The sequence below is a fragment of the Adiantum capillus-veneris genome, chromosome 20 (genome assembly GCF_014529385.1).
Source record: "Adiantum capillus-veneris isolate H3 chromosome 20, ASM1452938v2, whole genome shotgun sequence".
Taxonomy (NCBI): domain Eukaryota; kingdom Viridiplantae; phylum Streptophyta; class Polypodiopsida; order Polypodiales; family Pteridaceae; genus Adiantum; species Adiantum capillus-veneris.
The window spans coordinates 123,399,594-123,423,433 of record NC_140950.1 but is presented as its reverse complement, the minus strand read 5'-3'; the positions used below and the strand labels follow the sequence as shown (position 1 = coordinate 123,423,433).

Below are 23,840 nucleotides of genomic sequence, written 5' to 3'. Positions count from 1 at the left end.
TGGACAGGGATCTTCAGGCACATTTAGGGTTTTGCTCAACACTTTTCCCAGACGGACCTATTTTGGTCCTTTTCCATTTTTTCCTCATTATGGGTTTTTTGTGCATGGTCGTTGGGGCTTCTGGTTTGCCCTACCTACTCTTTATTCTCCTATATATAGGAGGGGGGGGATGCACTCTCCCATTCATCTTGCCATCTTGTACACAGCAGTTTTTGCCATCTAGAGTTATTGGGGCTTGCCAACCTTTTCCATACGTCTCTTGTGTGTCCATCGCCATTGTCTCTCTCTCTCTCTCTCTCTCTCTCTCTCTCTCTCTCTCTCTCTCTCTCTCTCTCTCTCTCTCTCTCTCTCTCTCTCTCTCTCTCTTCCGCTGCTCACTCTGACACACATGAGCACAGCCAGTGTCTGCTAGATGTAGGAAATGGGGAATGTTTCCATACAATTGCATCAATACCTAGCCTAGGTATTTATATGCATCTGAAGCACCTCTTATAAGTGAGTTTATTAACTTGTTAATAAGTGACATTTTTAGAAATCGTGGGATGTTTTATTGGAATTGTCCGACCCAACTTTATCTCTCTCCCCACCTTCCGCTGCTCACTCTGACATGGTATCAAAGCTCTAGGCTTGGATCTGCCATTGCCTACAACTGGGAGGACTCTGCACAGATTTCCATCGCGAATAATCACCTCTTTCCCATCAGCTTTTTCTTTTGGGATCCAGCTTTTTTGCTCTCAACCCTTGCGTTTTTGGTGGACAGTATCTTTTTCTGCACCCTTTGCTAGCGCCTTTCCCTCCCTTTGCCTTATCGCCACCACCTGCGCTCTCCTTGCTCCAGCGTTTTTCCCCATCCTTGGCCTAGCGTTTTTTTGTGGCAGCCAGGACACCATTCGACCAACGTTTTTCAACTACCCTGTGGATCTAGCGTTTTTTGTGGCAGCCAAGACACCATTCGACCAGCGTTTTTTACCCTCTACTTCAGCGTTTTCTTGCTTGCCGATCTTGGACAGCCGGAGCCCTGCTCCTTGCCCCTTGATCTTCCCTCTTGGAAGCTGAACAGTTGTGACTATTGCCGGCGATTTCCCAATTACTTACCTGCTGATTTTCAGCCTGTTTTGGTGCATTTACAGCCCTCACCTACTAAACTCGGCATCCGGTGTTCATCACCTGGTGTTTTTTGCTCAAACTCCTGCGTTCTCGTGGTGTTTCGAGCTCCCTTTTGCTACGATTTCAGGTTTGGACAGCACCTCGACTTTGCTTCATCGGCATCCCTTCGGGTTTCCCTTGCCTACCCCATCACGTACCACCTACTTCGCGGTCTTCTGGAGTTCTATCCGGCGTGGTTTTGCGATCCTATCCTCACCTTTGCTTCTGATTTTGCACAAAAGACTTCTCTACTATGTTTTGTCTGTATCTATGGCAAAGCTCCCAGCCATGCCCATCTTTCCTCCCAGCGAAAAGCTTGATGGCTCCAACTTTGTCATCTGGAAGATGAAGATCATGGTGATGCTTATGCAGTTTGACCTTTGAGACTGGCTTACCAATCCTGCCAATGCCGTGTGTCCTAGCCTTGCTCCTGTATCTCGCGTGTCCTAGCCTTGCTCCTGTATCTGGTGCTTCTACATCGACATCATCAGCTACCACTTCTTATGTAGTTACACGTGCTGGTTCCTCATCTACTTCTTCTCATGGTATTGCTTCTATCGGATCAGGTACTGTGGTTACACAGGCTATGGTGGATCAGTGGAATCTTAACCATTGCAAAGTTTACTCTTTCTTACTCATCAACTGTGCGGATAGCGTGTTGACGTCTTTACGCTCTCACACCGTTGTACTTGAGGTATGGGGTTTCCTTTGCAACATGTACGAGGCGAAGACACCCGGAAGGATCCTCGCTCTGGAGAAGACTTTGATGGACTTACTAGTCTCGTCATTTTCGACTATCCACGACTTTATATCCCGAATGCTTCTGCTCCGCGATGAGCTAGCATCTTGTGAACACCAGATTTCTTCCTAGGGCATGGCAACTCGGTTGTTGCTCAAGCTTCCCATGATTCCTTGTTCCAGTCACTTACTACCTCCACGTGCCCTACTCCTATCACTTGGGAGGAGCTCTTACCCGCTGTGTAGCAGATAGCTTCACGCATTCAGGACAAAGCCACCTCAAACGCCTCTGCGGATTCTACTGCATTGGTCTCTACATCCAGTAGGGGTGGTAGTGCTCCTGGACAGTCTGGACCTGGTTGTACACCTTCTCGCCCTAACATTACTCATTTTGCAGCAAAATGTTATAAACGAAGGCGGGACCGCAAGAAGGATTCAGATCCTAAGGATAGGACGCCTTCTCGACAGATGTCTGCCACCGCCACCTCTAGCCCTTCATAGGCCGATGGCTTCACCCTCTAGTTTCATCCACCTCCTTCTTCCCTCTTATGATCGAGATCACTTTTTTGGCTTGGAGTTTGCCGGTTTACCACCTTGGCCTTCAAGGGGGGGGTTCTCTCTCTTCCGTTTGTGTCTGAGTGCTCTGCTTCAGGGGGGGGGTTCTCTCTCTGAGGTTCTTGAGGTTCTTGAGGTTCTTCTTTCGCTTGCAATCTGTGTTAGAGAAGTATCTTCTCTTACTCGAGCTCTTCTCTTTTCCGCGGGCGCACCCCTTCCCACCTCACGTCGATTGGCCAGCCACGAAGTGCACAGTCCGCTCTCAATGAGTGAAAAGAGAAACAAGGGGAGGCTGGACAAGCCCTTCTTTCTTGGGTTTCCTGTCACTCTTCAAAAACACGATTAAGAATCGACACGCCCATTTCGACTTGGGTTACGTGCGACAGCAACAAGCAAAACAAAATTATGTGGTTCTTGTGGTTCTTTCCTTGAGTGATACAGAACACTGCCAAAGCTCTGATACCAATGTAAGGTGCAGCGGAAGTGAATGTTGAACTTTGCTCAGGATGAGTGCTCCGAACTGTGCTCAAGGTCTCTTTTACTTACGTTAGGGAGAGCCTTCCGTTCCTTTAGTGAGAGAGTGCAAATGATCACAAACAAAGTGACAAACACTGTGAATGAAGGTGCTGAGACTGAGAGATAGAGAGAGAAGAATACGACACCAGAATGTTGTCAAAACCCTCCTTTGAAGGCCCCACTCTCTATGGCGAGAGCGGTCTACTATTGATTACACAAATCTCTACAATGCTTGGACTTGCCGACGATGAGGACGACAACAAGACGGGCTGAAATCTGAAAACGCTAATGGCTGAAATCTGCAAATCTTTATCTACTTAATTCTAATTCTATGTCACTGACGATGTCGATGGCAACGATGCGACGACGACGTGCTGAAAATGCAGATGCTGAAATCTGCATTTTCCGGGCTGAAACTGCAAACTTCGATGGATCTGACTGTGCGGCGAGGATCTGCTGCGGGAAGGTGAGATATGCGAGGTTCAGGACTTGTTCTGCAGGATCTGACTGCTGATAACTGAAAAGGCTAGTCTATATGCTGAATTTGTCACGGTAGATCTGCAAAACGCTAAGTGGTCATGCTGATGCAAAAACGCTAGGGCTCAATTCTGATCTGCTGTGGAAATCTACTAACGCTATGGCTGATATGCTGTGTCTTGCTGTCGTCGGGCTGATCTGCAATGCAAAACGCTGGAGGATCTGCAATGCTGAAAAACGCTGGCTTTGTCTTAGCTGAAAAGGCTAGGTCTCCTGCCCCCGGGGGGGGGGGGGGGAGGGGGGTCCCTGCTGAGAAGGTGCTTGTTGAACACAATGTTCCTGCTGCCTCTTCTGCCAGAAAGTGCTAGTGCTAGGTTTGCTTATATAGTTGAGGTTCTAAATTGCCCTACCCAGTTTCCAACAAAAGTCACTTAAAGATAGTAAGTGAAAAATGTCAAAAATAGGAAAAATTGGTCTATGCACTGTAAAAATGCTCCTGATGGGTTCTGATGGAAATCTGATGATCATGATGTGAGCAACCAGAGGATATGCACTTAATCTAAGTGTCTGGACATGCACGGTTGGCGAACAGACTCACATAGGTGCCAGATCATTTCCTAAGCTAAGCTAACTGACTGAACTAAACCCTTGCCATGAAGTAGCTTGTGCATGTGATAATAAGAGCATGATGTTTTTACGTCCTGAAATGGTTGCACAGATTTATGAAAAAGAGCTATTAGCAGTGATCCATGCTTTTACGAAATGGCAACACCATCTTCTCGGAGCCGACTTTACAGTCTTTACAGATCACCAAAGTTTACGCTACTACTTGTCGCAGAAGTAGCTTTCGGAAAAGCAGACGCAGTGGGCCAACATCTTGTCACAGTTTCACTTTCAAATAGTCCATGTTTAGGGATTGTAAAAAAACTTAGCGGCAGATGCATTGTCTCGGAAGCCCTTGGATTCTGGCTATTTCCGCGATTCATCCCAGAAGCTTCGAGGATATGGTTGATCAGTACGCCACAAATTTTGACTTTTCTGAGATTTTTACTAGGATTCAGGATGGGGAGACAATTTCAGGCTATTCCATACAAGATGGCTATTTGATGCAGAAAACGATGTTGTGTGTTACACAACCTTTGAGGGAAAAGGCTTTGAAAGAGTGCCATTGTCCACCTTTTAAAGGCCACCGTGACATAGATACCACCTTGAAGGATGTGGAACGCAGGGTGGTCGTACGGTCACGCACGTTTTGTCCACGTACGAAGACGTGAGGTACTCATCGAATAGAAAATTTTATGTTGTACGACATCATTACGTACGTTCGAAAATAAAAACACGCAATTCTTAAGCCTAAATTTTACACTTGAGACAATTAGACAATTGATAGAACACTTGAGAGATGTAGAGCTTGACTCTTGAGGGTTGAAACTTGAGCTTGAGAGGTTTATGCAATGGAGAGCTTGAGGATTTTTTGTAATGGCCGTTAATCCCACCGGACGGGACGGACAAAACCACTGGACGGGACGGGACAAGACGGGACGTCACGTCCAACGACCCTGGTGTAGCGTTACTTCTATTGGCCGAGGCTTAAAAAGGATGTGGATGACTTTGTTCGCAGTTGTTTAGTATGCCAAAAGGTCAAGTTTGAAAGGCATAAGGCACACGGACTCTTACAGTCTTTACCCTTTCCCACCCACCCCTGGGAAAGCATTCCTATGGATTTCATCTTTGATCTCCACAAGGCTCAAAGTGAGCATGATGGCATTTGGACAATCATCAACGGATTCAGTAAACGGGCTCACTTCTTTATGGTAAAGAAGAAAGTTAAGCCCGATCATTTGGTCAAACTGTTTATCTCACAGATTTTCCGAATATATGGCATGCCTGAGTCCATTGCTTTGGACAGAGATTCCCAGTTTACTAGTTTGTTTTGGAGGGCAATCTGGGAAAACATTACCACGAGGTTGCAGTTCTCGTCCTTATTCCACCCGAAGACAAATGGGCAATTTGAGATAGCCAACTCAATGGTTTTAGATTTATTGAAGTCATATATTTCGGATCACAAGACTTAATGAGAAAAAGTATTTGCCCTTGGTGGAAGCCACAAAATCCAATAAGTGGATTTCCCCAAAATCTTACGAGCTCTCTCTCTCTCTCTCTCTCTCTCTCTCTCTCTCTCTCTCTCTCTCTCTCTCTCTCTCTCTCTCTCTCTCTCCCCTTTCGATTTGCAACGTCATCTCCTTCTTGCACTCACGCTTGGCTCTACCCGGCCCAAACCTGCACTCTTTCACCTTGCGCATCTCCCGGTAGCCTCTCCTTCGCATCGTACGAGCTCTCTCTCTCTCTCTCTCTGCTTTTGATTTGTAGTGCCATCTCCTTCTTGCACTCACGCCTGGCTCTACCCAGCCCAAACATGCACCCTTTCACCTCGCGCATCTCCCGGTAGCCTCTCCTTCGCGCTTTCAAAACCGTCGCCAATAGGCTTCAAATAGCCCACCACAACGGAGGCGTATGGCGAGAGGGGGGGAGGAGAGAGGGCAATGAAGCGAAGCAGGGGGCAGGGGGCGGCAGGGTGCAGTGTGCGGGCAGGGAGCAGGAGGCAACGGGCAGGTGTTGGGCGGGTGGGCAGCGTGCAAGTGTTGGGCAGGGGTCAGCACGTTGAGGACCGGGGGGACCGAAGGCAACGCGCAAGAGGTGGGGGTGGGAGAGGCTAGGCGAGGGCGAGAGAAATCAGCGATAGCGAGGGGGGGTGCAGGCAGCACCAACGAGCGCTATGCTCGGAAGCACTTTCATGGAGCTGCCCATGACGAGTACTTAATCACGGGTCAACTTGAAAGCTACATGGGAGTCTATTAGAGCTCTAAAAGCTTAGTTTCCCTTTCCCCACCTAATTGATGTGGACATCGGGGATCCTAAAGGAGGGAAGTATGTTATGACCACATCATAGGAGAGGAGACCGAGTTTAAGGCATTGGTCGTATAGATGTCTACTGTCCGGAGAGATGTAGCGTGAACTCGATCAATGTGGTTGAGCACCTATAAAAGGAGGCCAAGGCCTCATTCGTAGATGACAACCCCCACTAGCAAAGTGCCCAAGGTTAGCCCGTGAGGTTAGGCATGCATCAAGTCACCTCGAGGAGGTGAGGCCAGAAGGTATGGGATGCTCCATCTTACAGGTGTGTCCCTACATCCTAGGATGCTAGCCTCGACAAGGCGGTGCTTCCGGATGGTAGCTATGGTTGGGGGTTTTAACCGACGTGTGCTCAGAGGCAGAGTCCAAGGAGCCTTGAGCTCCTCCCCATTAATTGTTTCAAAAGAGACGAGCACAATACATCATTACAAGAACACCGCACGCAAGTACCTCTACACATGTAATAAAAGCGTGTATATCCAAACCACGTGAAAAGGAAAGGGTGGATGGCAGAGAAAAGACATTAGAATTGGGGATCTTTAGAGGGTTGGGAAAAAGGCGACATGAAATTGGACCATAAAGAAGAGAGAATGAGTGAGGGATGAAGAGGGAGCGAGAGAGAGAGAGAGAGAGAGAGAGAGAGAGAGAGAGAGAGAGAAGACTTTGCGCACAAATTCAAGGACACACTCTTTTGGATCATATGATGACGATGTAGTTTTCTGATCTCTTAGGTCTTTTGCAAATGAATGTAAATAAACGATTCATTGAATCTCTCTCTCTCCCTCTCTCTCTCTCTCTCTCTCTCTCTCTCTCTCTCTCTCTCTCTCTCTCACACACACACACACACACACTAGTTGCAAATATGCCATAGCCAGAGAATGAGTAACAAAACTTACCTTGTATACCAAGGTGTCTCCTTTTCCTAATGCTCACCATTCTGATCTGCAACCTTCAGCAACCACATAACCAAAAATCAAAGAGGAAGCAAAACAAGCACACCTAATGTATAGTCCCAAAATAGCCCAGAATTCAAGTGATAATTACTGTCTGATGTATGTTTCAACACCTAGTGACTTTTCTTCACCAACAAAGCTTCGTCTTTCAAAACAGCTCACAACCACTTTTTCCCTGCTTGGAAAATATATGCAAAGACAAATATTTACGTACTCCCTGTGCATACTCAACAAATCATTTTAAGATTACAGTACATACCACCAAGCATAATATCCAAATAGAATTTTGAATGGAATAAAGAAGTTCATTAACCAACAAGCTTAAGTTAAAGTGCTGACAGTTATCGAATACATGTACTAGCAGGTGATAAATCTTCCACCCAAAGAAGAGCCCTGCAGTATGAATAGCCTACTGCGGAATCTTGAATCCCCTACAAACAGATTTTAAAAAGGCCGTCTAACATACAAAATAATCGCACATACAGGAGGGATGCAACAAAAACACAGACACTATTCTCATAGATGTTAGGTTTAGGGTGGATAAAAGAGGGTTGCATTCATACTAGTAACGTGCTAATTGCTCAATGGAAATTGACTAGAGTATAGACACAAAATGAACTAGATTACTTGGTTGAAATGAGTTAAAAAGGGGGTGTTTATATACCACTAGGGAGGTAGCATCTGCTTACCTCATGCATGACAACTTGGTACAACGTATTCTAAGAGCCAAATCTTTGCCTTATGGAGCGACTGACAAGCTAAATGGTCCTAGACTTTTGAGCAATTTGGCAATTTGGTTAATTATGTTCCTAGTTAAGCTAACCCAATTTCAAATGCGTTCGGGGGGGGGGGGGGGGGGGAGGGGAGAGAGAGAGAGAGAGAGAGAGAGAGAGAGAGAGAGAGAGAGAGAGACACGAGTGCTCTGCAATGATGCTCTCAATACACAATGTATGGCTACAAGATCCTAACCATTCTATTTATAGAATGTTAGGTTGAGGTAGGGCAAAATGTGTAACTGGTGCAAAAAACATAAAAGCCCAAAAAATGGCTAAAAATGTGTGCACCCAGCAAGGCTCAGAAAATGACCGGCCGGACACGTGCTAAAAGTGTCCGCCCATGCAATCTACATGATGTGCGATGGGTGGCCAACCCGGGACAATCACTAGCCGTACAAAATGGCGAAGCAACAGTGGTGTAACTCTAACACCCCCTCTCAACACAGAATGCTGAGACAACACAGATGAGTCGAAGATGAGAATCCAAGGTCCGCTGAGGTATAGCCTTCGTGAAGATGTCTGCTACATTGTCCGCAGTAGGGACATCATAGTTACCCCGAACGCGGAACGGGAATGGCGACGAGGAACCCCGAGGAACGGGGGAATGGCAAAGGGTCCGAAACAGGAACGGCACGGAACAAAAGGCATAAATAACACCCAAATAATGCAATTTTTAGCTCTACATGTTTGAAATTTGAATACAAGTAGTATTAGAGTCAAAGGACTCTAATACTCATACAAAACTCGATTTGAAGACCCCTAGGCCATGGATAATGCGAGAGGGAGAGGGAGAGACTCGAGAGGGAGGGAGAGGGAGAGAGTTTAAGAGAGAGAGAAAGAGGGACAGAGCTTAACAGTGAGAGGGAGAGACTCAAGAGAGGGAGAGAGCTTGAGAGAGTGAGAGGATTTGCTTGAGAAGGAAATGGGTGTGTGGGGGTGCATTTTGAGTCCTTGCACACTTTAAAAAACACCTAATGTTCACTACAAATTTGCAAAAAATTGCCCATTTCTCCCCATTTTGAGAGTTGGCCGTTCCGGAGCCGTTCTGGTATCAAGTGGTCACCCGGAACGGCAAAACGTTCCGGGACGTTCCGGCCTTGAAGGGGATGAGGGAATAATGTTCCGGCATTCCAGGGCCTAGGGAACGCGTTCCCCGGTAACTATGAGGGACATACTCCAGATGAAGATCTCCAGCCAAAACCGCTCCCAAACATAGTGGTACTGCACCTCGATGTGCTTTGTCCGAGCATGAAAGATAGGGTTCTTGGCAATTGTAACCGGCCCGTAGGGCGGTAGGCGTTGAATTTCACCCAAAATTCTTTACTTTAGACCCACACAGAGTACTTTGCAAAGGTAACCTGTAACGGGGATTAACACCTAAGTACACACACGACTCGGAAGCTAGAATGCTCCGAGCAGACGCCGACAACCTATAGGCCCCAAAATTGGCGCCCCTTTCGGTATTTCTTTATACTTTGAGAGGATAAATTTACAAAGTAGAGTCCTGGGAATCCTTTGTCTATATCCAACTAGATACCACTTGATTTGGCCAAATTTCGGTAGCATAACAACCCCAAAACTTGCGCGAAACCAATTCCCTTGCTGGAACTCACTTCCACTGGCATAAACCCTCTGATTCCTGCCCAAAAACAATAAATTCAGCACGCTGTATTTACTGGTTTTTGCCCTGTTTTCAGCCCCAAACAGTCCCCTAACTGTCCTCTGCCAGTGGGGCACTATTCCAAATGGTTCTGGCGTCCGTATCGCTGAAAAACAGTCAATTTTCTACGCATACACAACGCACCTGTACGGTGAGGTTATGACCCTCACCGGTGTCTGCTTTGGAGTAGCAGTTAGCTACCAGTGTTCCTGCTCAAGGAGGCTCTTGCCTCAGCACAAAAGCATGAACCCACACAGCTGTACATCAGTCAAATGAAGAGCCCTCTTGTGGGGCATCACATAACTGCACATACGGGAGAGAGAGCAGTGTGTAGCGTGCAGGGCATCACTCCTAGCACCACACTGTACATGGGAGGGAAAGAAAGCACTCCATAGCTCTTAACCTTGACAGGTTCTCAATGAAGCATCCCCCCAGCATAAATCGAGCACCCCCTCTGCTGCCCTTGACCTGTAATGCATCTATGAACAAATAGATGCAAAGGGGGGAAGAAATCCATGGTTGCCAAAACCTGCGTATCGCTGAAAACGCAGCAAAACAGCCTTGTAGACACGCATATGATGCCTTCCAATGCTGAAAATGAGCTCCTTAGACCTAGGCAAAGTCATGGGAAGCTCAAAAATGGAGAGAAATGGCTGAAACTCAGTGTTAACAGCCTCCAAAACTCCTTCAAAAAGTCAGTTACAAGTTTTGTTCTCCCAAACTTGGTAAATTGACCAAAAAGTGCCACCTTGCACTCATACATGCAATTTCCCCGCATTGGGCTTCCTACTTAAAAATCTCTCCACTGGTGCATCAATTGACTTTGCAGCAGAGTAATAAAATGTTCCCCTTGTCATACCGGAGGTAATGATGAGAACACATTTCACGGCCCAAAATAGCAGTTCCCTAAATTTTAGGAGATGCTTCCATTGGGCTCCAACTGGTCATCTGACCATCTATCCTCATTGGGACCGCATCCAAAAGTGCAATGTGGCCCAACTGTCGGATACTTTCTGTTGGTGATCCCACCTTGACTTTATGCCTTTATTGAGTTCACTTCCTAGTATCCACCAACTTGCTAAGTGGGACGGGGGGACCTACATGACCTTGCACTAAGCCTAGACATCCTTTTACTACATGAATACCAGTGCCAACCAATTTTCCGTCTGTGGGTGAAACTACCGTTCACATTGGCCATACAATGTCCGACCATTTGCAACTTCAAAAAGAGGGTCTCAAAAATTAAACAAAAATCATTGGAAAGAAACCAACAACTAAGGTTAGCAGTTGCCACGTCCTCGTGACATACCCCCCTCTTGAATCGCAAACGTCCTCGATTGCATACCATAAATACATGCCATAGATGATCTTGTGTGGTAAGCACCCTTTTATCATCGCATGTATCCGCAAGAAAGATTGTCAAAACATATGTACAAATGACTTAATGAGACCTTCGTACTTTTGTCAAACTGTACACTGTTGTTGCACTGAATCCATGAGTACATATACATTTGATGTGCTAGCTCTATCATTACCCTCCTTTGCAAACATTGAGTTGGGGCATACGTAGGCTGTAACCCAAAGGCCTTAAGGTAAAGCTGCAATACATTTGGTGACTCTGACAGTTCACGCTCTTCCATCCACTTTGCATCCATAGGTGGATAGTTCTTGAACTTCACCACATAGCATCTTGCAACATGTCCCTTAACTTATACGTGTGCAAAAGGCTCTTGCCTCTGTAAACGAACATAATGCCACAACATGATGTACCAACCCATGACCAAGTAAGCTCAAATTTCAAGATGATTTACCGATGCGTCAAAGAATCCAAGCAATCGCCTCAGAGAATCGGCAAGGAGCGTGTCACCTAGCAGACTCACATCACTCCCGCAGGAGATCTAGTGGCCAATCTACCACCAAGAAACCTCTCCCTATCTCGTCTTGGTTCATACTTGCAAACCCTAAAACGTAGCAGAAAATCAACCCTAATTTGACCACTTTTTGGCAGGGCGTACATGCGGAATTTCCTGTCTGTTTTGTGAAGAGAAACCCTCTTTCTTCGTGTCATTCATCCTGTCAGTCATAGTGCAATTCCAAGTTCCTGTACTCTATGTCTTTACCCAAAACAACCGAGGCTCAATCTTTGAGGAAAAAGTGATTGATATCCCGGCAATGGAACCATGAAACTGGCCCGTGGGGCGGTAGGCTTTCGCTTTCATCCGAAATTCTTCACTTTAGACACACACAGAGTACTTTGCAAAGGTAACCTGTAACGGGGATTAACACCTAAGTACACACACGGCTCGGAAGCAAGAATGCTCCAAGCAAACGCCGACAACCTGTAGGCCCCAAAATTGGCGCCCCTTTCGGTATTTCTTTATACTTTGAGAGGATAAATTTACAAAGTAGAGTCCTGAGAATCCTTTGTCTAGTTGGAGTCTATATCCAACTAGACACCACTTGATTTGGCCAAATTTCGGCAACATAACAACCCCAAAACTTGCACGAAACCAATTCCCCTGCTGGAACTCACTTCCACTGGCATAAACCCTCTGATTCCTGCCCAAAAACAGTAAATCCAGCACGCTGTATTTACTTGTTTTTGCCCTATTTTCAGCCCCAAACAGTCCCCTAATTGTCCTTTGCCAGTGCGGCATATTCCCAATGGTTATGGCGTCCGTATAGCTGAAAAAGAGTCAATTTTTTGCGCATACACAGCGCACCTGTACGGTGAGGTTATGACCCTCACCGGTGCCTGCTTTGGAGTAGCAATTAGCTACCCCTGTTCCTGCTTAAGGAGGCTCTTGACTCAGCACAAAAGCATGAACCCACACAGCTGTACATCAGTCAAATGAAGAGCCCTCTTGTGGGGCATCACATAACTGCACATAGGGGAGAGAGAGAGCAGTGTGTAGCGTGCAGGGCATCACTCCTAGCACCACACTGTACATGGGAGGGAAAGAAAGCACTCCATAGCTCTTAACCTGTGAGCCAGGTTCTCAATGAAGCATCCCCCCGGCATAAATAGAGCACCCCCTCTGCTGCCCTTGACTTGTAATGCAGCTGTGAACAAATAGATGCAAAAAGGGGAAGATTTCCATGGCTGCCAAAACCTGCGTATCGCTGAAAACGCAGCAAAACAGCCCTATAAACACGCATCTGATGCCTTCCAATGCTGAAAATGAGCTACTTAGACCTAGGCAAAGTCATGGGAAGCTCAAACATGGAGAGAAATGGCTGAAAATCAGTGTTAACAGCCTCCAAAACTCCTCCAGAAAGTCAGTTACGAGTTCTGTTCTCCCAAACTTCGTAAATTGACCAAAAAGTGCCACTTGGCACTCATACATGCAATTTCCCCGCATTGGGCTTCCTACTTAAAAATCTCTCAACTAGTGCATCAGTTTACTTTGCAGCATAGTAATAAAATGTTCCCCTTGTCATACCGGAGGTAATGACGCGAACACATTTCACGGCCCAAAATAGCAGTTCCTAAATTTTAGGAGATGCTTCCATTGGGCTCCAACTGGTCATCTGACCATCTATCCTCATTGGGACAGCATCCAAAGTGCAACGTGGCCCAACTGTCGGATACTTTCTGTTGGTGATCCCACCTTGACTTTATGCCTTTATTGAGTTCACTTCCTAGTATTCACCAACTTGCTAAGTGCGACGGGGAGACCTACATGACCTTGCACTGAGCCTAGACATCCTCTTACTACATGAATTCCAGTGCCGACCAATTTTCCGTCTGCGGGTGAAACTACCGTTCACATTGGCCATACAATGTCCGACCATTTGCAACTTCAAAAAGAGGGTCTCAATAATTAAACAAAAATCATTGGAAAGAAACCAACTAAGGTTAGCAGTTGCCACGTCCTCGTGACAGCAATAGCAATGCAACTCTGATTGTCGCAGAGAAGACGAGTTGTAGCAGTCAGGGGAAAAAACAACTCTCCCAGTAATCTACGTAGCCATATGTAAGGTGCAGCGGAAGTGAATGTTGATATTGCTCAAGATGAGTGCTCCGAACTGTGCTCAAGGGTTCCTTTTACTTACGGAAGGGAGAGCCTTCCGTTCCTTTAGAGAGAGTGCAATTGTAAGGTGCAGCGGAATGAATGTTGAACTTTGCTCAAGATGAGTGCTCCGAACTGTGCTCAAGGTTCCTTTTTGTTCTTATGGAAGGGAGAGCCTTCCGTTTTTAATGAGAGAGTGCAATGATCACAAACAAAGTGAATGGACACTGAGAATGGAAGTGCATGAGACTGAGAGATAGAAACAAGAATACGACACCAGAATGTTGTCAGACCCTCCTCTGAAGGCCCCACTCTCTATGGTGAGAGCGGTCTACTATTGATTGCACAAATCTCTACAATGCTTGGACTTGCCAACGATGTTAACAACGATGAGGACGACGACTAGACGAGCTGAGATCTAAAAATGCTAAGGGCTGAAATCTGCAAATCTTTATCTGCTGAATTCTGACTCTTATGTCGATGACGACGATGCGACGACGACGCGCTGAAAACGCAGATACTGAAATCTGCGTTTTCCGGGCTGAAACTGTAAACCTTGCGGAATCTGACCGTGCGGCGAGGATCTGTTGCGGGAAGGTGAGATCTGCAAGGTTCGGGAGTTGTTCTGCTGTGTCTAAGGGCTGAAAACTGAAAACGCTGATGCTTCTTGGTGTTCCGTCACGTTGAAACTGCAAAACGCTATGCTGATGCAAAAACGCTAGGGCTGACAATGGTCCTGCTGCTGCCGGTTGTCCTGCAAATGCAAAACGCTAGGCTTCTTGGTTGGTCTTGCTGTTGCCGGGTCTGATTTGCTATGCACAAAAACGCCAGGCTACCTGTGGATGAAAACGCTAGGTCCTTGCTGATGCAAAAAAGCTAGCCTTGCTGATGTGGGGGATCTTGCTGAGAAGTTGCCTGTGGAGCAAGGTGCTCCTGCTGCCTCTTCTGCCAGAAAGTGCTAGCGCTAGATTTTTATTTATACAACTTAGCAAAATTGCCCTACCTACTTTCCAACAAAAGTCACTTAAAAATAATAAGTGAAAAATGTCAAAAATAGGGAAAATGCACTGGAAAATGCTCCTGATGGGTTATGATGGAAATTTGATGATCATGCTGTGTGCAACCAAAGGATATGCATCTACTCTAAGTGATTGGTTATGCAGGGTCTGCGAACAGACTCACAAAAGTGCCAAATCACTTCCTATTCTAGACTGACTTGACTGAACTGAACCCAGGTCATGCTGTAGCTTGTCCACGGACACATAGGGTTGGATGTGTCACGTGACATCCGCTCCTTTTCAAAGTGAGGTACTGGTACCGAACTGTATGGCGTCGAGGGAGATCGCAAATAGCATCCGGAATCCTCGAAAGGACTCTTTGTCGGCCCACTCTGAGGTGTGGGTCGTACGATACTTGAACTTTATAAAGGTCTGCAATGCTTGCTTCTTTGGGCCGCGCCGAAAGCGACACAAAGTCTTCTGTGGCTCCTTCGATGCTTCAACTTCGTTTAGAGTCATGCTTCTTCCTTCTTCAAGAATCTCCTTGATTGAAAATTCCTGAAACCACTTCCAACACAAAACCATGAACATACCTATTCCATGTAAAGTGAGTGGAAAAATTCTTCTCTTCCTCAAAAGACTGTGCATGCAATGTAGATGAACAAAGAGACGGAGTGCTAACCCGTTCACCACACACACGCAAACAATGAGATCGAATATTGTCGTGCTGATCTAAATCAATCAACTGTGGCAAAACACAATGGAAATACTCATGCTTGGTGCTCATACTTTCTTGTGCTCTTTCTACAAATGTGTCATGCCAAGGAAGAAACATGGAATGTGACTTCCTTGAGTGCATACTTTTCAACATTTCATGAACAATCCGCATACATTCGTGCTCATTCATGAGCGAAACGTGCTCAACGTACAATATGGCATGCCTATGAAAAGGGATCACATAAAGACGCTAACTAGAATACACGAAACGATCACGAAAGAAACACTCGAACAATGCGTGCTAACTAATCATGCGAACACATAGTACTTCCTGTAAGGGTTCTTTGGACCTAGGCTCGAGGGCCAAGATCGGTTCGTCGTGTTTGATCAAATCTGCCTGGGGGGTGTTGTGGACCTCAACTCGAAAGCCAAGATCGATTCTTCATGATTGATCGAATATGCAATGAGGTTAGCTTCGCTAGAAAAAACATCAACTAAATCATCATCCTTGTGAACAATCACATCATTTATTTTGAAAATCATTATGCTTGTGAGAAATCACATCTTGATCGTCATGCAAATCATTATGCTTGTGAGAAATCACATCTTCATAATCATGCAAATCCTATGTGTCATGCTTTGGAGACGAAGAGACTAAGAGAATGTCCTTTTCTTGAATCTCTTGCATCTGTGCCTGCACTTCAGAAGAGAGTCGCAACATCTCTTTCATGCGTCGGTCGTTCATGGCTTTTCTTGCTAAGTTTTCGCGATCCATTTCTGCTTTTCTTTCTTTCGACGCATTCACTATCAAATTCTGTCTCTTCTTGCTTCGCGTTCTAACTTCCTGTCCATCATCATCATGTCGAAAGCTTCCATAGGAGTTAGGGCAATCCTTGTCGTAGATGGGAAAGGGGGAGGGTCGGAAAAACCTCATGGTGGGGAAATTCTTCGTCGCCTCTCTCATGCTCATCACCTCCAAGCAAAGTATCCATTCCACTTCGAGTGAAGACCATCCACTGAAGTCGTGGGTTCTTGTGGTCTTGGGTTCTTAAGTTCACGAGGAACTTGGGTTCTTGGAGGTCTTGGTTCTCGGGATTCTTGAGTTCTTGAGGTTCTTGCGGGTCTTGAGGTTCTTGAGGTTCTTGCGGTTCTTCTTTTGCTTGCAACCTGTGTTAGAGAAGGATCTTCTCTTCACCCGAGTTCTGCTCTTTTCCGCTGGTGCACCCCTTGGCAGCCTTGTGCTCACACCAAGGTTTCTTTTTCTCACCTCAGGTCGATTGGCCGGCCGCTAAATGCACGGTCCGCTCTCAATGAGTAAAAAGAGGCACAAGGGGAGGCTGGACAAGCCCTTCTTTCTTGGGTTTCCTGTCACTCTTCAAAAACACGATTAGGAATCGACACACACTTCGGTTCGTACGACCTCAACAAGCAAAAAAAATTATGTGGTTCTTTCCTTGAGTGATACAGAACACTGCCAAAGCTCTGATACCAATGTTAGGTGTTGCAGAATGAATGTTGAACTTTGCTCAAGATGAATGCTCCGTACTGTGCTCAAGGTTCCTTTTTGTTTTTATGGAAGGGAGAGCGTTCCGTTTTTAATGAGAGAGTGCAACGATCACAAACAAAGTGAATGGACACTGTGAATGGTGAGTGCATGAGACTGAGAGACAGAGAAGAGAATACAACACCAGAATGTTGTCAAACCCTCCTCCGAAGGCCCCACTCTCTATGGCGAGAGCGGTCTACTATTGATTGCACAAATCTCTACAATGCTTGGACTTGCCAACGATGTAGACGACGATGAGGACGACGACGAGACGGGCTGAAATCTGAAAATGCTAAGGGCCGAAATCTGCAAATCTTTATCTACTGAATTCTGACTCTATATCGAGGACGATGTCAATGACGATGATGCGACGACGACGCGCTGAAAACGCAAATACTGAGATCTGCGTTTTCCGGGCTGAAACTGTAAACCTTGCGGAATCTGACCGTGCGGCGAGGATCTGCTGCGGGAACATGAGATTTGCGATGTTCGAGAGTTGTTCAGTTGTGTCTAAGGGCTGAAAACTAAAAACATTGATGCTTCTTGGTGTTCCGTCGCGGTGAAACTGCAAAACGCTATGCTGATGCAAAAATGATAAGGCTGAAAATGGTCCTGCTACTGCCGGTTGTCCTGCAAATGCAAAACGCTAGGCTTCTTGGTTGGTCTTGCTGCTGCCGGGGCTGATCTGCTATGCACAAAAACACCAGGCTGCTTATGGATGAAAACGCTAGGTCCTTGCTGACGCAAAATCGCTAGCCCTGCTGATGTGGGGATCTTGCTGAGAAGTTGCCTGTGGAGCAAGGTGCTCCTGCTGCCTCTTCTGCCAGAAAGTGCTAGCGCTAGGTTTTTATTTATACAACTTAGCAAAATTGCCCTACCTACTTTCCAACAAAAGTCGCTTAAAAATAATAAGTGAAAAATGTCAAATATAGGGAAAATGCACTGGAAAATGCTCCTGATGGAATCTGATGGGTTTTGATGGAAATCTGATGATCATGTTGTGTGCAACCAGAGGATATGCATCTGCTCTAAGTGATTGGTCATGCACGATCTGCAAACAGACTAACAAAAGTGCTAGATCACTTCCTATTCTAGAGACTTGACTGAACTGAACCCTGGTCATGCTGTAGCTTGTCCACGGAGACATAGGGTTGGATGTGTCACGTGAGAGCAATGATCACAAACAAAGTAAATGATACTGTGAATGAAGGTGTTGAGACTGAGAGAAAGAGAGAGAGAAGAATACGACACCAGACGGTTCTCAAACCCTCCTCCAAGGGCCCCTCTCTCTATGGCGAGAGAGGTCTATGCTATAGATTGCACAAATCTGGTACAATGGTCTAGATAAAATGGACTGGATGATGACTATGTCAACGATGATGTCGATGACGACGATGGTGTCGTCATCGTCAAGTCCGGGATCTGCGACAAAGGTGTCGTCGTGAAGATAGGGATCTGCGATAACGATGACGATGACGAAGGTGTCGTCGTCAAGATAGGGACTTCGATGACGATGATGATGTCGACAATGACGATGGTGTCGATGACGATGGTGTCCAGGCTGAAAACTGAAAACGCTAGATGCTCTCTATGGATCTGCTATTGTGGCGGTACTACGGGGCTGATCCGCAACCGCCGAGTCCTGCAAAGGCCGAGAATGCAAAATGTTGATGTTAGGTGCAGCGGAATGAATGGTGAACTTTGCTCAAGATGAGTGCTCCAAACTGTGCTCAAGGTTCCTTTTACTTATGGAAGGGAGAGCCTTCCGTTGTTAATGAGAGAGTGCAATGGACACAAACAAAGTGAATGGACACTGTGAATGAAGGTGCATGAGACTGAGAGATAGAGAGAGAAGAGAATACGACACCAAGAAGTTGTCAAACCCTCCTCCGAAGGCCCCACTCTCTATGGCGAGAGCGGTCTACTTATGATTGCACAAATCTCTACAATGCTTGGACTTGCCGACGATGTCGATGACGATGAGGACCATGACGAAACGGGGTGAGAACTGAAATCACTAAGGGCTGAAATCTGCAAATCTTTATCTGCTGAATTCTGACTCTATGTCGATGGCGACGATGCGACGACGACGCGCTGAAAACGCAGATGCTGAAATATGTGTCCTCCGGGCTGAAACTGCAAACTTCGCGGGATCTGGCCGTGCGGTAAGGGACTGCTGCGGGAAGGTGAGATCTGCGAGGTTCGGGGGTTCTACTGCGGAGTCTGACTGCTGAAAACTGAAAACGCTGGTCCTAGGGCTCATTCCGTCGAAAAGATCTGCAAAAAAGCTAAGGTGTCTGGCAGATCCAAAAACGCTAGGGCTGATCTTTGTGCTGATGCAAAAACGCTGGGGTCTCTTGTTGTTCTGTTGTTGCTAGGGTCTGTCTGTCTCGCGGGCAAGTCAAGGCGGTAAGGATCTGCTACCACAATGGCTATGCTGCGGAGTCGTAGGGCTGAAAATTGAAAAACACTAGCAGACTTGCACCATGCAAAAACGCAAGGGCTGATCAGTCTCTGAGGGGGGGTCTTGCTGAGAAGTTGCCTATTGAGCAAGGTGCTCCTGCTGCCTCTTCTGCCAGAAAGTGCTAGCGCTAGGTTTGCTTATATACAACTTAGCAAAATTGCCCTACCTACTTTCCAACAAAAGTCACTTAATAAATAAGTGAAAAATGTCAAAAATGGGGAAAATTGGTTTAATGCTCTGGAAAATTCCCTGATGGATTCTGATAGATTCTGAGGGTAATGCTGATGATCATGCTGTGTGCAACCGAAGGGTATGCATCTAATCTAAGTGTCTGGGCATGCACGATCTGCGAACAGACTCACAAAGGTGCCAGATCACTTCCTATTCTAGACTGACTTGAATAAATTGAACCCTGGTCATGCTGTAGCTTGTCCATGGACACAAAGGGTTGGATGTGTCACGTGACAGCTGATCTGGGCTGAAATTGCAAAACGCTGGCTGTCTTGGCTGAAAATTGAAAATGCCAAGCTGATCTACTGCTGGTTGGTCAATGGGGTGAGGAACTGTAATGGGGAGTTGCGGTCCGTCGAAGCTAAGGCTGAAAATTGACAACATTGGTGGCTGTGGGCTGAAAACACTTAACTGCTGATGCTAAAAACGTTGGGTTGAACTGCTAAGAAAACGTTGAGGAGCCTAAGGGTGCCTGCCGGTCTGCTGTGCTGCCTGCCCTTTCTGTGTCCCTGCTTCTTCTGCTTTTACTGAGTGCTCGATGGGTTTCTTTTATAGATATTTAGCAATTTGCCGTACCTACTTTTCCAACAAAAGTCACTTATTAAATAATAAGTGAAAAATGTGTATTTTGGGAAAAAGGGTTCTATACTCTAAAAAATGATCATGCTGAAATGATTGTATTGTGCAAGAGAGGGTATGCAACTATGACCGACCTGGACATGCACGTCTTGCTAGAGGCTCACAAAGTGCCAGGCTAGGTCCTACGCTAAGACTGACGCTAGACTATGGCAGAAGCATGTCCATGTAGCGCAAGTGAAGTGCACACGTGACACCATATGGCCTCACAAGCAACATAGCAAGCTGCTCTGTACTCCGCCTCTGTGGAAGATAGCGCAACGGTGGGTTGCCGCTTAGTACTCCGTGAAATGGATCCCGAGCCGAGTGTGAAAACTACACCTGTAATAGAGCGCCGAGTATCTAGATTTCCTACCCAATCTGAATCGCACCAACCAAGTAAGGTGCAACCCTTGGAGCGACCATAGAACACACCATGGTCCAAGGTGCCGCTAATGTACCGTAAAGTACGCTTAACACATTGCCAATGTCGCTAACGAGGTCGTGTGTTGAAGGAGCTGAAACAAAAACTGTCTAACACATGTCTAGTCGAGAATAAGTCAGCCATACGAGGAAACCAACAACATTCCTGTACTGCTCCAGGTCAATCAGTGGGGAAGGATCGTTAAGCGATATATTCTCTCCGGGCTTAAGTGGAGTGTCAGCAGCCTGTCATCTGGAATCTCTCCAGGATAGCCTTCGCATACTTCCGCTAAGAAAAGATGTAAGGTGCAGCGGAACGAATGTTGACCCTTGCTCAAGATGAGTGCTCCGAATTGTGCTCAAGGTTCCTTTTTCTTAAGGAAGGGAGAGCCTCCCGTGCTTTTAATGAGAGAGTGCAAGTGATCACAAACAAGTGAATAGACACTGTGCGAGAAGGTGCTGAGATTGAGAGATAGAGAGAGAAGAGAATACGACACGAGGAATGTTGTAAAACCCTCCTCCAAGGGCCCCTCTCTCGATGGCGAGAGAGGTCTACGCTATTGATTGCACAAATCTGGTACAAGTGCAATTGAAGCTAAATGATGCAAATGCGGGAGACTGAATGCTTCGGGAACGACGGTGAAGATGACCTCTATCTGCTGTTGTGGACTTGAAGGCTGAAAATGCTTGATTGCTTGCTAGATCAAAACGCTAATGGCTGTTGACAGAAAATGCTGTTTCTGAGACTGTTTTGTCACTGAATTTCTGCTGCAAACACTGGTCTAGTAGTGCTGAATTACTGTTGCAAAAAACGTTGTATTGTTGGCTGTAAAACTGCTGTGGAATCGTTGTCCTGCTGGTACAGAAAACGCTGAGTAGGTTGTCCAGAAAACGCTGATCAGTAGGTCCTAAAAACGTTGCCTCTGCTGAGTCTTGCAAGTGCTACTGACTGGGGCTGCTGGCGATGAGGATGAATCAGTGTGACATGAAACGTTTCGTGGTTTCGATCGTTTCGGGGTTTCGAGGTTTTGAAACGTTTCGTTTCATAGCGTCAAAAACATGAAACAGGTTTCATAAACGACATTAAATTATATATTAATAAAATATGATAAATATGTATACAATGTAGCACACATGACTCTAGACTTTAATGTCCACAAGAGAGAGAGAGAGAGAGAGAGAGAGAGAGACGTGCTCATTGCTCAGTGCTCACTGCTTAGAAGCGACTTCAAGCGCGCACGATCAAAGAGATGTTCAGTATTGATGAAAGTTAAAACACAGCCACTAGTTTCCTAAATCATAACTGATGCATCATTGATTCATTTAGCAAAGTACTTCTATTGAACAAAGTTTCTGGAAAAAAAGCCCCAATTTTAAACGTTTCATAAAAAATGCTTGTCCGTTTCATGCGTTTCGGCAAAACGTTTCATAGGTTTCGGGGTTTCGGGGTTTCGTCTGCATGAAACGCGTTTTTATGTCACACTGGGATGAATGCTGAAAACGCCAGGGGGTTGGAGTTGGAAACGTTGGATATGTTGCTGAAAACGCCGGGGGGTGGGAGTTGGTTCTTGCTTGAGAGGAGGAGAGAGTACCCTGCTGCAAATGAACTGCCTAATGCACTTCTCCTCTTATGCAAGAGTAGCCTAGCCCTAGGTTGCTTATATATAACTTTAGCCAAATTGCCCTATCCAATTCCCAACAAAAGTGACTTAAAATAATAAGTGAAGAATGTCAAAAATAGGGAAAATAGGTTTAATGCAAAGGAAAATGCTCCTGATGGATTCTAATGGTAGTGTTGATGATCATATTGTGTGCAACCAGAGGATATGCATCTACTCTATGTCACGTGACACATCCAACCCTATGTGTCCGTGGACAAGCTACAGCATGGGTTTAGTTAGTCCAGTCAAGTCTAGATTTAGAAGTGATATGGCACTTTTGTAAGTCTATTCGTAGACCGTGCATGACCAGTCACTTAGTGTAGATGCATATCCTCTGGTTGCACACAGCATGATCATCAGTATTCCCTTCAATATCCATCAGATTCAGTCAGGGGTATTTTCCAATACATTTAGCCTATTTTACCTATTTTTGGCATTTTTCATTTATTATTTTTAAGTGACTTTCCAACAAAAGTAGGTAGGAAAATTTTGCTAAGAAAATATATAAGCAAAACCAAGTTAGCACTTTCTGGCAGAAGAGGCAGCAGGAGCACCGCTCAACAAGCAACTTCTCAGCAGAACCTTGGTGGACTTCCCTCCAAGCAAGAAACCACAGCCTTGGCGTTTTCCTCATCAAGGCATCATCGCAGAAGACCCACAGCCCCTAGCGTTTCTTGATCCACTATCATCTCCAAGAAACCTCTCAGCCTAGCGTTTTTGCTTCACCATCCATCGCCAACAGAAACCAGCTTTGCTAGCGTTTTTTATCATCAGCTCCATTGGCGTTTTTGGATTTCGGCAACAGATTAAGACCGGCAATATTCAGCTAAAGTGTAGCAGATTCAGCCCGGTAAAGACCTCAGTTTTCAGCCATGAAGAACCTCAGTTTTCAGCCCTAAACCTGCAGATTTTCAGCGTCAAAGACCCACAGAAAAGAGCCCCCGAATCAGCGTTTTTGACTCAGTTGCAGATTTCACCCCATAGCGTTTTTGGACAGCAGCAGAAAGATTGCAGATTTCAGCCCTTAGGTCGACTTCGTCATCACCGTCGTCGTCATCGACATAGCCTAGACTTGCATCAGTCTCATGCATACCATTTGTACCAGATTGTGCAATTATAAGTAGACCACTCTCGCCGACGAGAGTGGGGCCTTCGAAGGAGGGTTTTACAATGTCTCTGGTGTCGTATCTCTCTTCTCTCTCTATCTCTCAGTCTCATACACTTGCACGCACAGTGTCCATTCACTTTGTTTGTGATCATAACATTCTCTCATTAAGAACGGAAGGCTCTACCTTCCATAAGAACAAAAGGAACCTTGAGCACAGTTCAGAGCACTCATCTTGAGCAAAGCGCAAACAATCATTCCATTGCACCTAACATTGGTATCAGAGCTTTGGCAGTGTTTTGTATCACTCAAGGAAAGAACAACAAGAATTTT

General features: G+C 45.9%; 1 protein-coding gene across 3 annotated transcripts in view; it reads right to left on the bottom strand.

Moving 5' to 3' along the window:
- Positions 1-23,840, bottom strand: part of LOC147433201 (uncharacterized) — a 97,796-nt gene that overhangs the window by 47,171 nt on the left and 26,785 nt on the right. For all 3 annotated transcript variants that reach the window (XM_086492849.1, XM_086492847.1, XM_086492848.1), the window contains exons 2-3: positions 7,390-7,473; positions 7,242-7,294 (exon numbers count right to left, since the gene is read on the bottom strand). In XM_086492849.1, coding sequence (XP_086348975.1) covers positions 7,242-7,294; positions 7,390-7,473 — 137 coding nt within the window. The remainder of the gene's footprint in view (positions 1-7,241; positions 7,295-7,389; positions 7,474-23,840) is intronic.